Source organism: Ruditapes philippinarum, unplaced genomic scaffold (assembly GCF_026571515.1).
Source record: "Ruditapes philippinarum isolate M1 unplaced genomic scaffold, ASM2657151v2 ctg6413_1_1_1_1, whole genome shotgun sequence".
NCBI lineage: Eukaryota > Metazoa > Mollusca > Bivalvia > Venerida > Veneridae > Ruditapes > Ruditapes philippinarum.
In genome coordinates, this window is record NW_026861175.1 from 40,296 (window position 1) to 51,613 (window position 11,318).

The window sequence follows — 11,318 nt, forward strand, 5'->3', positions numbered from 1 at the left end:
AAATTATTTACCATCCTATAAAACGGACCAGACAAGTGCATCTCATCCATCCATCCATCCATAAGAAAAAAATAACATTTCAACTGGTGAAGAAAATTTTATTTTGTGAGAAACATACAAATGAACTGACAACAACATTATTTTATTCCTTGAATAAACTGTACTCGTATATCTATGACTAACAGTAAATAGGGATTTAAACAGTATTTACATTGGATTAACATAAATTATGGGAGACTCTTCAGATTCTGAAATAGAATTTTGTCAGAATAATAACAACAGAGCTTTGAATGATGAAAGGCAAGGTGATGAAGAGCCACATCCTCATATTGAAACTGAAAGAGCTGATTCTCCATTGGATGAGTATGACACAAATGATGAAGAACCGCTCGCAGGTCAAGACCGAAGTCCCCCTTCAAGGGGTAGACCATCAAAGTGGACGAAACACTATGACAGACATAATGGACTTTCAAGAAAAATGTTGCCAAGAGGACCAAATATTAAACTTAAATCATTTAGTGGAGATGAAAATTTTGAAGAATTCATAGTTCATTTTGAAATAAATGCTGAATTAGGATGCTGGGACTTACATAGCATGAATTTAGCCTTAAGGTCCTGTCTGACGGGAAGAGCCCAAGTGTTTATTTCAAGACTTCCTACTGACATTAAATCAAGCTATCGCAACCTGGTTGAGGCCTTGCGAAATAGATTTACCAACAAGTATGATCAACCAGTGTGGGTATCTTCTCTGAAAGCAAGAAAACGAGGTCAAACAGAATCCATTGCGTCTTTTGCAGATGCTCTCTCCGAACTTGCACGCAAAGCATATTCTGATCTGAGTTACAATGCACAGGAGCGAATGGCTTTAGATCAATTGTACAATAACCTGTGTCCTGAGCTTCAGTATAAGTGCATCGAAAAAAACTGTAGTACTATAGATCATGCTGTCAGCATTATACAAACATATGAAAGTGTTTTTGGTTACAAGTAGCAAAACTCACATCAACAAGGCATCATTGACCAAGACTTTTAATGAAAAAATGTGAAAACAACTGATATAGAAAATCAGAGACTTAATATTTTAGATGGTAATATCCAACAATTTACAGGTACACATTCAGATAATTGTTCTGCTTTTTATGTTATTGTATCCGAAAAAGTACAAACATCAATGTGGGTTATTTTAGAGGTACCAAACAAAGACTTTATGTTGCCAGTTTTATTATTTTTAATCTAATTACAAAGACAATTCTCTTCAAATAGTAATTGGTGTTGCTTTAAATGACTCGTCATGCACTCAAGTGAATGGAACAAACTACAGTAATCAAACAAAAAAAAAAGTGACGGAACTTGCACTTCAATAGGTGACCTATATATATTTCTAGAATTGGAAAAGTAAGCATGGTAGCCAGTGAACCTAATACATGCATATCTCAGATGGGCAGAACAAAAGAAAGAATACCTACTATGCTAAAAGTGTATTAAGAATGACCATAGATAACAACACCTTTCACGGATGATAAAATTAATTTTGGAGGAATGGAAAGCGGGACACGGTAATACTGGCCTGATCACCCAGGGATTACGATAAGATGACCTTTGTGACTTCATTAGGATGATGTCACGTGTGTTAATGGCCATGAGAGTCTGGTCTTAACGTGTGTGATTCTATAATGTGAAGCTGCTGTATTCTATGGGAAACTTAATGACTGGTAGACATTGGGTTAGAAAAACAGTACCCAGAATAAGGTGACTATCAGAAAATTGTTCAATGCTTTAAAATGGACTAGGAGATATGTAGTATTCTATCTAAAGTAATTGTGTATGAATGTATGCTGTATGTTATAAATATACATATTAATTGCTTCCAAACAAACCGCTACCACGCGAGTATCATCCATCTAGGTTACTATTTGAAACATCTTTGAAGCTTAAAGAAATATTCAAAACTTGGTAAGACACATACATGTATCAGCTTGAAGCAGCATCACACTCTAAAGAATTGAAGATATATTGAAACAATTGCTGATGTTAAAATTCGCATCTGAATAAAATCTTGACAATTCCGCATCTGAAGAATCAACACCTAGGAATTGAATAAAATAATTAAGCAGGACATAAAAACTACAATAAGACTGAGGACATTTACATTATCTGATTAAATAAACTTTTCATATACTATAATCACATAAAGTAATAATAATTACAGAACAGCAGAAGTTTCGGACAGTATAAAAAATTCAGGGAATATCAGTTTTAAAGACTTAGGGAGGGGGTGTGTAAGGATCTGACATTCTAGCATTATTCTGAAATGTACTTACAACAGAACTTATAATGAAATCCAAGTGACATTGTGAAATCCTATAGCTCCATAATTTGTTGACTTCTACAATAACAAGATTCACTTACCTGATTGATCTGAAGGAACATTGTATTGACACTTATTGACTTTGCAATTTAGCTAATAGAAATGTTAAACTTACCTTATTGTATAGCAGAAAACTGATTTTCTCTTTACATTTTCTGTGTAGCAGACGTCCAATGCCAGACATCTTTGAAATCTGTCACTTCATATTTTATATTGAAGATTTCTTATTGTTAATATCAATTTCAGTCAAATTCAATTCAAGAACATAATTTATGTAAAGTTTATGATTGATTAAGGTCAGAAATCCTTAAGTATTCACTACATGTTTCTGTATATTAATGATTTTCGTATGTAGATTTTATATGAGATTTCAATATGGCCGCCATTGAAATCCAAGATTTCAGATTCAGAAATCCGGCCGTCTGTCCATTGGAGGATTTCCGGATTTCTGTTGTTTCATTGGTGGATTTCAAACATCGAACCTTATAAAAGTCGGAATCCAACCAATGTTGTCACTTCGGTCTTGACCTCCAAGTAATGTAAATAAGTTGTAAAACCGCCAAAGTTCAAATTCAGTAAACATCTTACAAACGACATTGTTATCCAAACTTGTAAGTTTGTATGTATTTAAATCCAATATTTGTAACTCACTAGACACTGTTGTTGCCGAAATACTTGTTATAAACTTAGAAAACTGTATAAGAATTGTATTTATTTTCCCCATCCTGACATACGCTTACAGTAATATATATTTTAACCTAAGAAAGCAGTTTATATCGCCATATTATTGGAGACACCCAAATATGATAAAATTTATTGCTCTTATGAACTCTGATAATGATACTATTATAAAACGTCTTGCATGTTATATTGAATAAAGCTTTTAATGTTAGGAACAACACTATTTTCATTCAACGTAATTAAGGTAATTAACGTGCAGTAAACTTTGTCAACTGTGCATCTTAAGTAATTGTAAAATGAAATTAGTAAATATATATTTTAATCCAGTGTATGCATGATATTGTTAAGCAAGTTTTTGTTTTACCATATGTCAATCTTGTCGCTTTCGTTTTTCGGACAAGGCTGACAAATATGGTCTTCCTAGATGTTATATTATCTTACTCATTCAGCGAATCATTGTTATCAGTAATACTAAAATCGTAATATGCTATATTTTCGGTAAACTGCTTCAATCACTTAGTTATCTATGTATTTTGGACATTTTATATTCATATCTGTCCCCAGTTTCGTTGCTATATGTTTGTAAACTATGTAAACTATTTAATATGCAAAACTCAAAACCTTTTGCTAAATAAGTATGTTTACTGTTACGTAAACTGAAACGGAAATATGTTCGTTAACATTATTTATGCAGGTCTTATATCTACCATATTTGTAATTGTACTGTGCATTTTGCCACATGGGTCGTTTACCTTCTGGTTTGATAAGAATAAATCTTGTTAACTTGTTAAACTTGTTATTCCTTATCATCAACCAGATCTTATGTGAAAAGGTTCATAACTCTCGAAGCAATATTTTCAGATTTATCTCCCTTTTAACTTAATTTTTTTTAAGAAATATTAAAACTTCTTTACTTTATAGGGTATCTACTTCAAACTTCAAATAATTATATATTTAGGAAATAGATATCAATTCTGAGTGCATTGTTGTAGAATAATGCACGGTTTGAGTTCAAATGCGAAGTAATATAATCACGAAGGCCGATAGGCCTGAGTGATTAATTACAAAGCATTTGAACGAAAAACGTGCATTATTATACAATAATGCACGAATAATTAATATCTATTTCCATTCTAACACGTCAAGAAAAAATATAATTATTATTATAAAGTTGGACTTTATGTTTGGTGGTTAAATTTGTTTTCGCCTCAGAGTTTCCAATAGAAACGTTCTTTAAAGGCTATTCCAGTGGGTTGAAAAAACTGTCGTTAAATCTACCGTGTGTAGAAAAACATTTTGAGAATAACGAATTTTGAAAAGGTTGATAAAACTTTGTTTGTTTATTTTATTTTCAAGCGAAATACAAATTATTAAAAGTGAAATAAATGTAAAACTTTATTCGTTTGCGACATTAAAATAGTGTACTTGATTTGATTGTTTTGCACGTGCTGTTTGGCGCTACATTGTGACGTCACGTAAACAACACTTTAAACGCATGTACAGCGTTAACGACTGAATTAAAGATATTGGTGTTCGGATTCATTTTCTTAGTTAGACCATTTTCCTTCATTCTAGATAGTTTTCACAACAAAGTTCGACAAAAAATTGTTTTTATTTATCAGATTTTTTAAACAAAATGGCGCTCTCAATGTGAAAATACACAGGGAGATAATAAGAACGGCGAGTGCATTGTTGTAGAATAATGCACGCTTCCGGCCTTCTTTGTCTATATAGGAAAATTTCCGATAGTGTTAGTATTCTTATTATTACACACATGTTGTGTGACAAGGTTCATAAATCTAGTGTGACTATTTACAGAATTATTCTCTTTTGAACTAAGAATGTACGTTGACAATTATAACTTCTTGTCATAAGAAGAAATATATTTATATCATAATTGAATTTTCTTTCATAGTTTAGTCTTCTTTATTGAGTCCAGTATTTCATTAGTCGAGCTCCTGTGACAGTTTTTGTTAAAAGGTACTTTAAATGAGCATTGTACAATGAAGAAAAAACTTTTTTCCCATTACCAAATCTAGGTATATATAAATTGAATGTAATCATATTAATATATTCTTTAAAGGATATGAAGATGATTTGAATGTACAAAGAATGGCACAAGCGATGAAATTTGTACAAGCAGAACTGGAAGGAAACAAGGAGACAAAATCTACTGATATAAAAGAGGAGGATTTTGATGCAAATGCAGCTGAATATATGTTTGGATCATATATTGAGGAAGATATTGAAATTTATAAGGAAGACCCTTCTTTTGCAATAAATAAGGAACAATCCAGAATTCATTATATGAAAAAAATTCTTCGCAAAAAAAATCATTCAAGAGGTGAACGAATGTATATTTCATACTTGGACTTTGCTGGTCAGTCGACATATTATTCAACGCACCAAGTATTCATGTCTCCGTCAGCTGTCTATGTCCTCGTTGTTGATCTAAGTGTTGACTTCAATAAAAAGATATCAGACCGTTTGAACTTTCGTACAGGAATAATTAAAGACTGTAGCGTAGCAGGTAAATTTTCATTGTTTTATTGAAATGAAATAATTTTCTATCATGAGTATGTAAGTTAGAAAGTAAGAACCGACTTTATTTAATGAGACTGGTGCATTCGGTTTCCCGATCTTCAATGCGGGCCTCAGTATATACATGTACAAAACAATATGAAATACAATCACAATCAACTTTTAGACATCTTAAATATGCACATAAAACATGTAAAACATCATGTCAATATAGCCATAAATAAACATTTTTTATTTATTCTTTATTTATAAAGAAGTGACACTTTCATAACTTCAGGATTGAAAGTACATGTACCAGCAAAAGTCACTGTTATTCCGATTTTGAACGTTTCTTGCAACAGTTCCTTTATCGAAAAAGTTAGAAAACACGATTTTTGACTATTAATAATCAAGAACGTCCGCCGTATTTTTCTATTATTTTATGTATTACATTGTACTTACTGTATATAGTATATATGAAGAAAGACATACTTAATATAAATACATTAAATGTAAGCAGCGCTGTTTGCTGAAAATAAAATAGTATGTTGTGTATAAGTTTCAACAATTATAAACATTTCAGAATCACTTATGTTTTGGATATCTTCAATCAAAGCATTCACATCGGACATAAAAGGGGGGAGAGCTCCTGTGCTCGTCGTCGGTACATATATTGACAAAGTGAAGCTGAAGGCAGTTAAGAAAAATAGAGATCCCGAAAAAATCATTAGTCAGAAATTTGATGAGGTCCGAGAAATTTTGAAAATGTCTGAGATAGAATGTATAGCAATAAATAATGCAGACCCAGACACCTCTGATCTTGTCGCCTTGAAAAACAGAATTCTAGAGTTAGGCCTTGGTGTTATTGATGAAGAAATCCCAGCGCAATGGATTGACTTAGAGCATAGAATTCAAGAACAGAAGATTAGAGGGACCGCTATAATGACATTTAGTGATCTTAAAGTTCTCGATGAAGATATGGATGTTCCAATGAAAGACAATGCCAGGCTTGAAGCATTCCTAGGTCATCAGCATAATCGTGGGCATCTAATATATTTTCTACACGACGATCTAAGGGATTTGATCATCCTGGAACCTGATGTTTTAGCAAAATTCCTCAACAACTTAATGAGGAGTAGAGATAGTGATGACCAAAGAGGCCTGAAGCAGCATACTTCAATGTACAATCACAATGGCATAATCAATCGAAATTATGTGACTGAAACGGCAAAAATGATGACAGAAAATGTGGAAATGAAAGACAATGTTGATAAATTGTTAAACATGTTAATTCATCTGTCTGTTATCAGACCGTATCAATTAGAAAATGGTGATGAAAGATTTTTATTGCCATGCTTACTACCACATAGATCTGTGAACCAATTGAGAATAGAATGTAAGAAGAAAAGAAATCTTCAGGTAGTTTTTCCAAACAACCACATGCCGCCTACTTTTTATCATATTCTTGTCGGTGGACTTTTGGATGAATGGAACCCTGTCCAAAGAAATGTTGATGCACCGGAAATCTACAATTTGTATGCATGCTTTCAACTTGGCAGAGAGACGCATCAAATGGAAATCTATTGGAAAGAATCACGCATATACATTGATCTATTGAATTATTCTACAAGGGAAACACTGACAGCAGACAAAATCTTCAAAATCCTTGAAATTGTAGAGAAAAGGATTGAACAAATATTTCGTGTGTACAGACATACAAACAAAAACTACGAAATAAGAATCTCGTGTCCAAAACACAAAGATTCGTTTGCTTCAGTCTCTACATTGAGAAATGATGGTGAAGCAATGTGTTACAACGCAAATGGCACGCATTCAGTTGCGTTTGAAGAAGTCTTTGGCGAGAAATTATCTAAAAAGGTTTGTTTGATTAGATGTTACCTACCCTATAGTACTACATATATTGATTGGTTAGCAAATACATTCACGTGATATTTTAAGCAGATTTTGTGCAGCTAATTTTAAAACAATCTATTGCAGAGCATTTTGAAAATTTACATGAACGTATACGATTAATATGCATTAAATATATCCACATGTCAAGAAGTCAAACACGCCTAAACTAACCTATAGGCCTATGCCAATCAAAATGTGTTGAATGTAGCTAATATTTGTCATTTTAATGCTCAGGGTGAGCTGAAGTGCTATAGTCTGTCAGATAAGTGGTCTAGGGATCATAACCCTGTTGCTTTATGTTTCTTTGGGATGAAATTTAAGTAACATTAATTGCATCGACATTTTTACATTAAAATACGCTTTCTTGAACCCTTTCTTCCAGAAGAAACCCGATGTTTTAAAAAGGAAACCAACAGACAAAGACCTTGGACGGCTGTCGAGATACTTGCATCAGGAGAATGCTACCGGTCTCGCTTCCCGTCTCATGTTACCCTTTGCACTCATTGAGGCTGACTGGGCAGCGCATAGTAATTTAGACGAAAACAGCCAACGACTATACATTCTTAACCGCTGGAGAGGAAGAAATGAAGCAGAAACTCTTGAAGGTTTGATACATCGCCTCAAGGGAGATTATGAATTTGAATATCTCCAAAACCAGGTAGAAGTGCATCCTGCGAGAAAACATTATGGTTTGTTTCATTTAAACATATTTAAGCTTAAGTATATATTTCACTCTGGTCTCATTCCTTTCAAATGATTTGTTTGATTCGTGTTCACGTATTTCGTCATGCTTGTTTCAAGCCGCCGATACCGATCAGAAACATCGATTATATTTGCATCATTTCTAAATCCATTGTTTTGGTACACAACAATCCTTTGTACAAAACATTCAAGAAGAGGGGTTGGCAGTTCTCAGACACAGATAGATAGAAGACCAAAGTTTAAAACCCCTTGACATAAACTATCAAGGTCAAGTTATTGGATTTTGCTTAAGTTGCTTATATTGCCATAACTTTAAATGGACAATCTGATGCATACTTGGACAAAACAACAATAAAGCCAATACTGACTTGTTGAATAATTCCAATATTTTCCAGTCAAATCAAAATGAAATATTAAGTAAATCATTTTAATTAAATTTTGTACAAAAAGATTTCTTTGAATTTACCCACTTATACATGTAATAACATTCCTCGAGCTAATATGCTTGCCTTTGGAAATAATAAAAAGTTAATTGCGGCCCCCGCTTGCGGTGTCCTGATTTACAGTTTATCTCCTCTTTAGCTCAGAGAAGGGTTACCTGATGTCCTCCGCTACATGTAAAGCTTGAAAGAGTCAGATTCAGTGTTAAAGTCCAACAAGACGAATGAAAAAACAAACGGTTTGACTATTAGCTGTCCTTCTGGCCCTTGCAACATCATGTGTAACTTCATATATATAAATATATAAATTCCTTGTCAACTGTTTTGTGCGCAAGATGAATATCTACAACCAATTGAAACATGTCTTCTAAGATAATATTTGTGGTTCTCTTTTAAGCGTAGATTTTGACTGAATTATAGCCCTTTTTGAACTTAGAAAATTTCTCATTAAAAGTTTGTGTAAATATCAGTCTTCATCCATATTGAATGCATTCACATTAAACTTCCCACATGTCTTCGGGATCGTAAGTGTAGTTCGTGATTAAAGACTATTTGCATGGATGTATGGAATTATAGCATTTTGTGAACTTGAAAAATAATATATACCTCTGTCATAAAATCTTCCCCATTGTGAATTCCTACATTATCCTGCCTCAAGCACGGAGACTAGACCATGTAGACGAGTATGCTGTACTAATGACAGCTCTCGTTTATCTATTATGCAGTTATAATAACAAAATAACGGCAGTACATGATTTTTTTTAATGATTTAAGGACATTCATCAAACAGTGATACATTGTACATTAAGGAATTTTATATATGGAGGAAGTGCATTTGAAAACATAGAGACAACATATGAAGATTAGACTATTTTCGCATGTGATTTCAATGCCAGTAATAGTCAATAATATATTTAAAATATGATACTGATCTCGCTACTTATCAAACAAAAATTAAATAAATACTCTCACTAAATAAAGTCATATAGGATGGGGTAGGATGGTTTCTTATATAATATCAGTTTACAATTTTATCATGAGATGATAAATATTTCACCTGCCGGATGTTACTTCAAAATGTATTAATCAACAGATTCAACACTAATTAATTTACATCAACCATGTCCAATTTCTAATTGTAGATATTCCTAAAATATTGCTAGATTCCACTCCGGGAAGTAACTGTGATCTCATAGCTGCAGCTGATAGTGTTGGTGCACTCTATCCATTCTTGATGTTGGAACTTGGCTTGTGTTACAAAGAAATAGAAGTTGTTCGCGAGAAGAACCCAAACAACATGTGGAAAATCATTTTTACCTTGTTAGAGAAATGGAGACAGCAGCATCCAAAAGATTGTACGACAAGAAATCTACTCGACACTGCAAGTTTTGTTGGGATAGATACAACACAGATACAGAAAATGGTTTAAAGATCGTAGAAACTTGATGCCTCTAATAACACATTATGTTTCTTATCATACAAAAATGTAGCTTAGATTTTCACAAAAGTATGTATTTGATCACTGCAGAGATTTTACCATAATTACACACGTTTGATGTTTTCTCTTTTGTTTTTTCATCGCTTTATTTGCTTTATGTGAGTTGTCTGTTATTTTTCATGTTTTTTGTGTTGTCTATCACATGTGTTTCCATTAATGAATTTTATATGTAAGCACATAACCTGTGTAATATGTATCTCTAGCTGACAAAAATGCATCTTTGCGATGCTCTGAACTCATACATCATTTACATGTGTGCCTGTGTATAATAAACTTTTTATTACAACTCTATATATTTGTAGATAACTCATCAACACAATTAACAAAAAATATGTATCTAACATTTTATTTGAAAATGTATGGACATTTCTTAAAATATATATATGTCCTAGCTTAAATATTGTAAAGTTCGGTGCAGTAACAAAGTTTGTATCATAGTTTGAGGACCTTTCTGTTGAAAATGTGTCATAGTTAAATCGTATACATACATGCACACAGTGCGTTAAGTGGAGTGCAGGTATTAGTTACCCACACTCCAGAGCATACCCATTGATTTGCTCATTTTGGTTGGGGTTTACTTATTGTGACGGCAGAGAAAGTGATAGCGACAGAATTATCGTATTAAGATTCTCATTCATTGTTACTTTTTTCTGGGGTTTCATATTGTGACAACTGGGAACATGTTTTTGTTTTTGACTCTGATACAAAAGAGAAAGAAAATCAAAACACTCGGCAGTCTGATTTATACTCGGGTTGGGGGGTATCGATGCTCTTTCCATTACTAGGATGTGAACTGAAGAAAATACATAAGATTGTTATTTAACAAAACACGTACATGTTATCTTTGGGAATACCTCCTTATAGGGAAAAATCTGCGGTACTAATGAACTATCCATGAACTGAGTGTTACACATAAAATATCCTTGAAGTAAAAGTGATTCATTGAGGCATGAACAAAATAGACTGTTGTTATATGCTGATGACTCTGTAATACTTGTTTCTGGAAAAAGTTTATCTGAGGTGGAAATTTCTGTATCTGAAGACTTGTCTTCAGTAAGTCAATGGTTAATTGATAATAAGTTATCGTTGCACTTGGGTAAAACTGACTCCATTGTGTATGTGTCTAAACAAAAACTCAGGTCACATTCCAAAAAAAATATAAATTGTAACGGCACTGCAATAGAAGCGTCAACAT

General features: G+C 33.0%; 2 protein-coding genes across 2 annotated transcripts; both read left to right on the forward strand.

The window, feature by feature from the left end:
* The first annotated feature begins 229 nt into the window (after window positions 1-229).
* LOC132714750 (uncharacterized) lies at window positions 230-7,519 on the forward strand. The gene is made up of 3 exons (XM_060697670.1): window positions 230-422; window positions 5,133-5,579; window positions 6,153-7,519. The coding sequence occupies exons 1-3, from the start codon at window positions 230-232 to the stop codon at window positions 7,517-7,519; spliced, it is 2,007 nt and encodes a 668-aa protein (XP_060553653.1).
* A 117-nt stretch (window positions 7,520-7,636) lies between these two features.
* LOC132714752 (uncharacterized) lies at window positions 7,637-10,502 on the forward strand. Its single transcript, XM_060697672.1, has 2 exons — window positions 7,637-8,172; window positions 9,768-10,502. The coding sequence occupies exons 1-2, from the start codon at window positions 7,968-7,970 to the stop codon at window positions 10,052-10,054; spliced, it is 492 nt and encodes a 163-aa protein (XP_060553655.1). The 5' UTR covers window positions 7,637-7,967; the 3' UTR covers window positions 10,055-10,502.
* The last annotated feature ends 816 nt before the right edge of the window (window positions 10,503-11,318 follow it).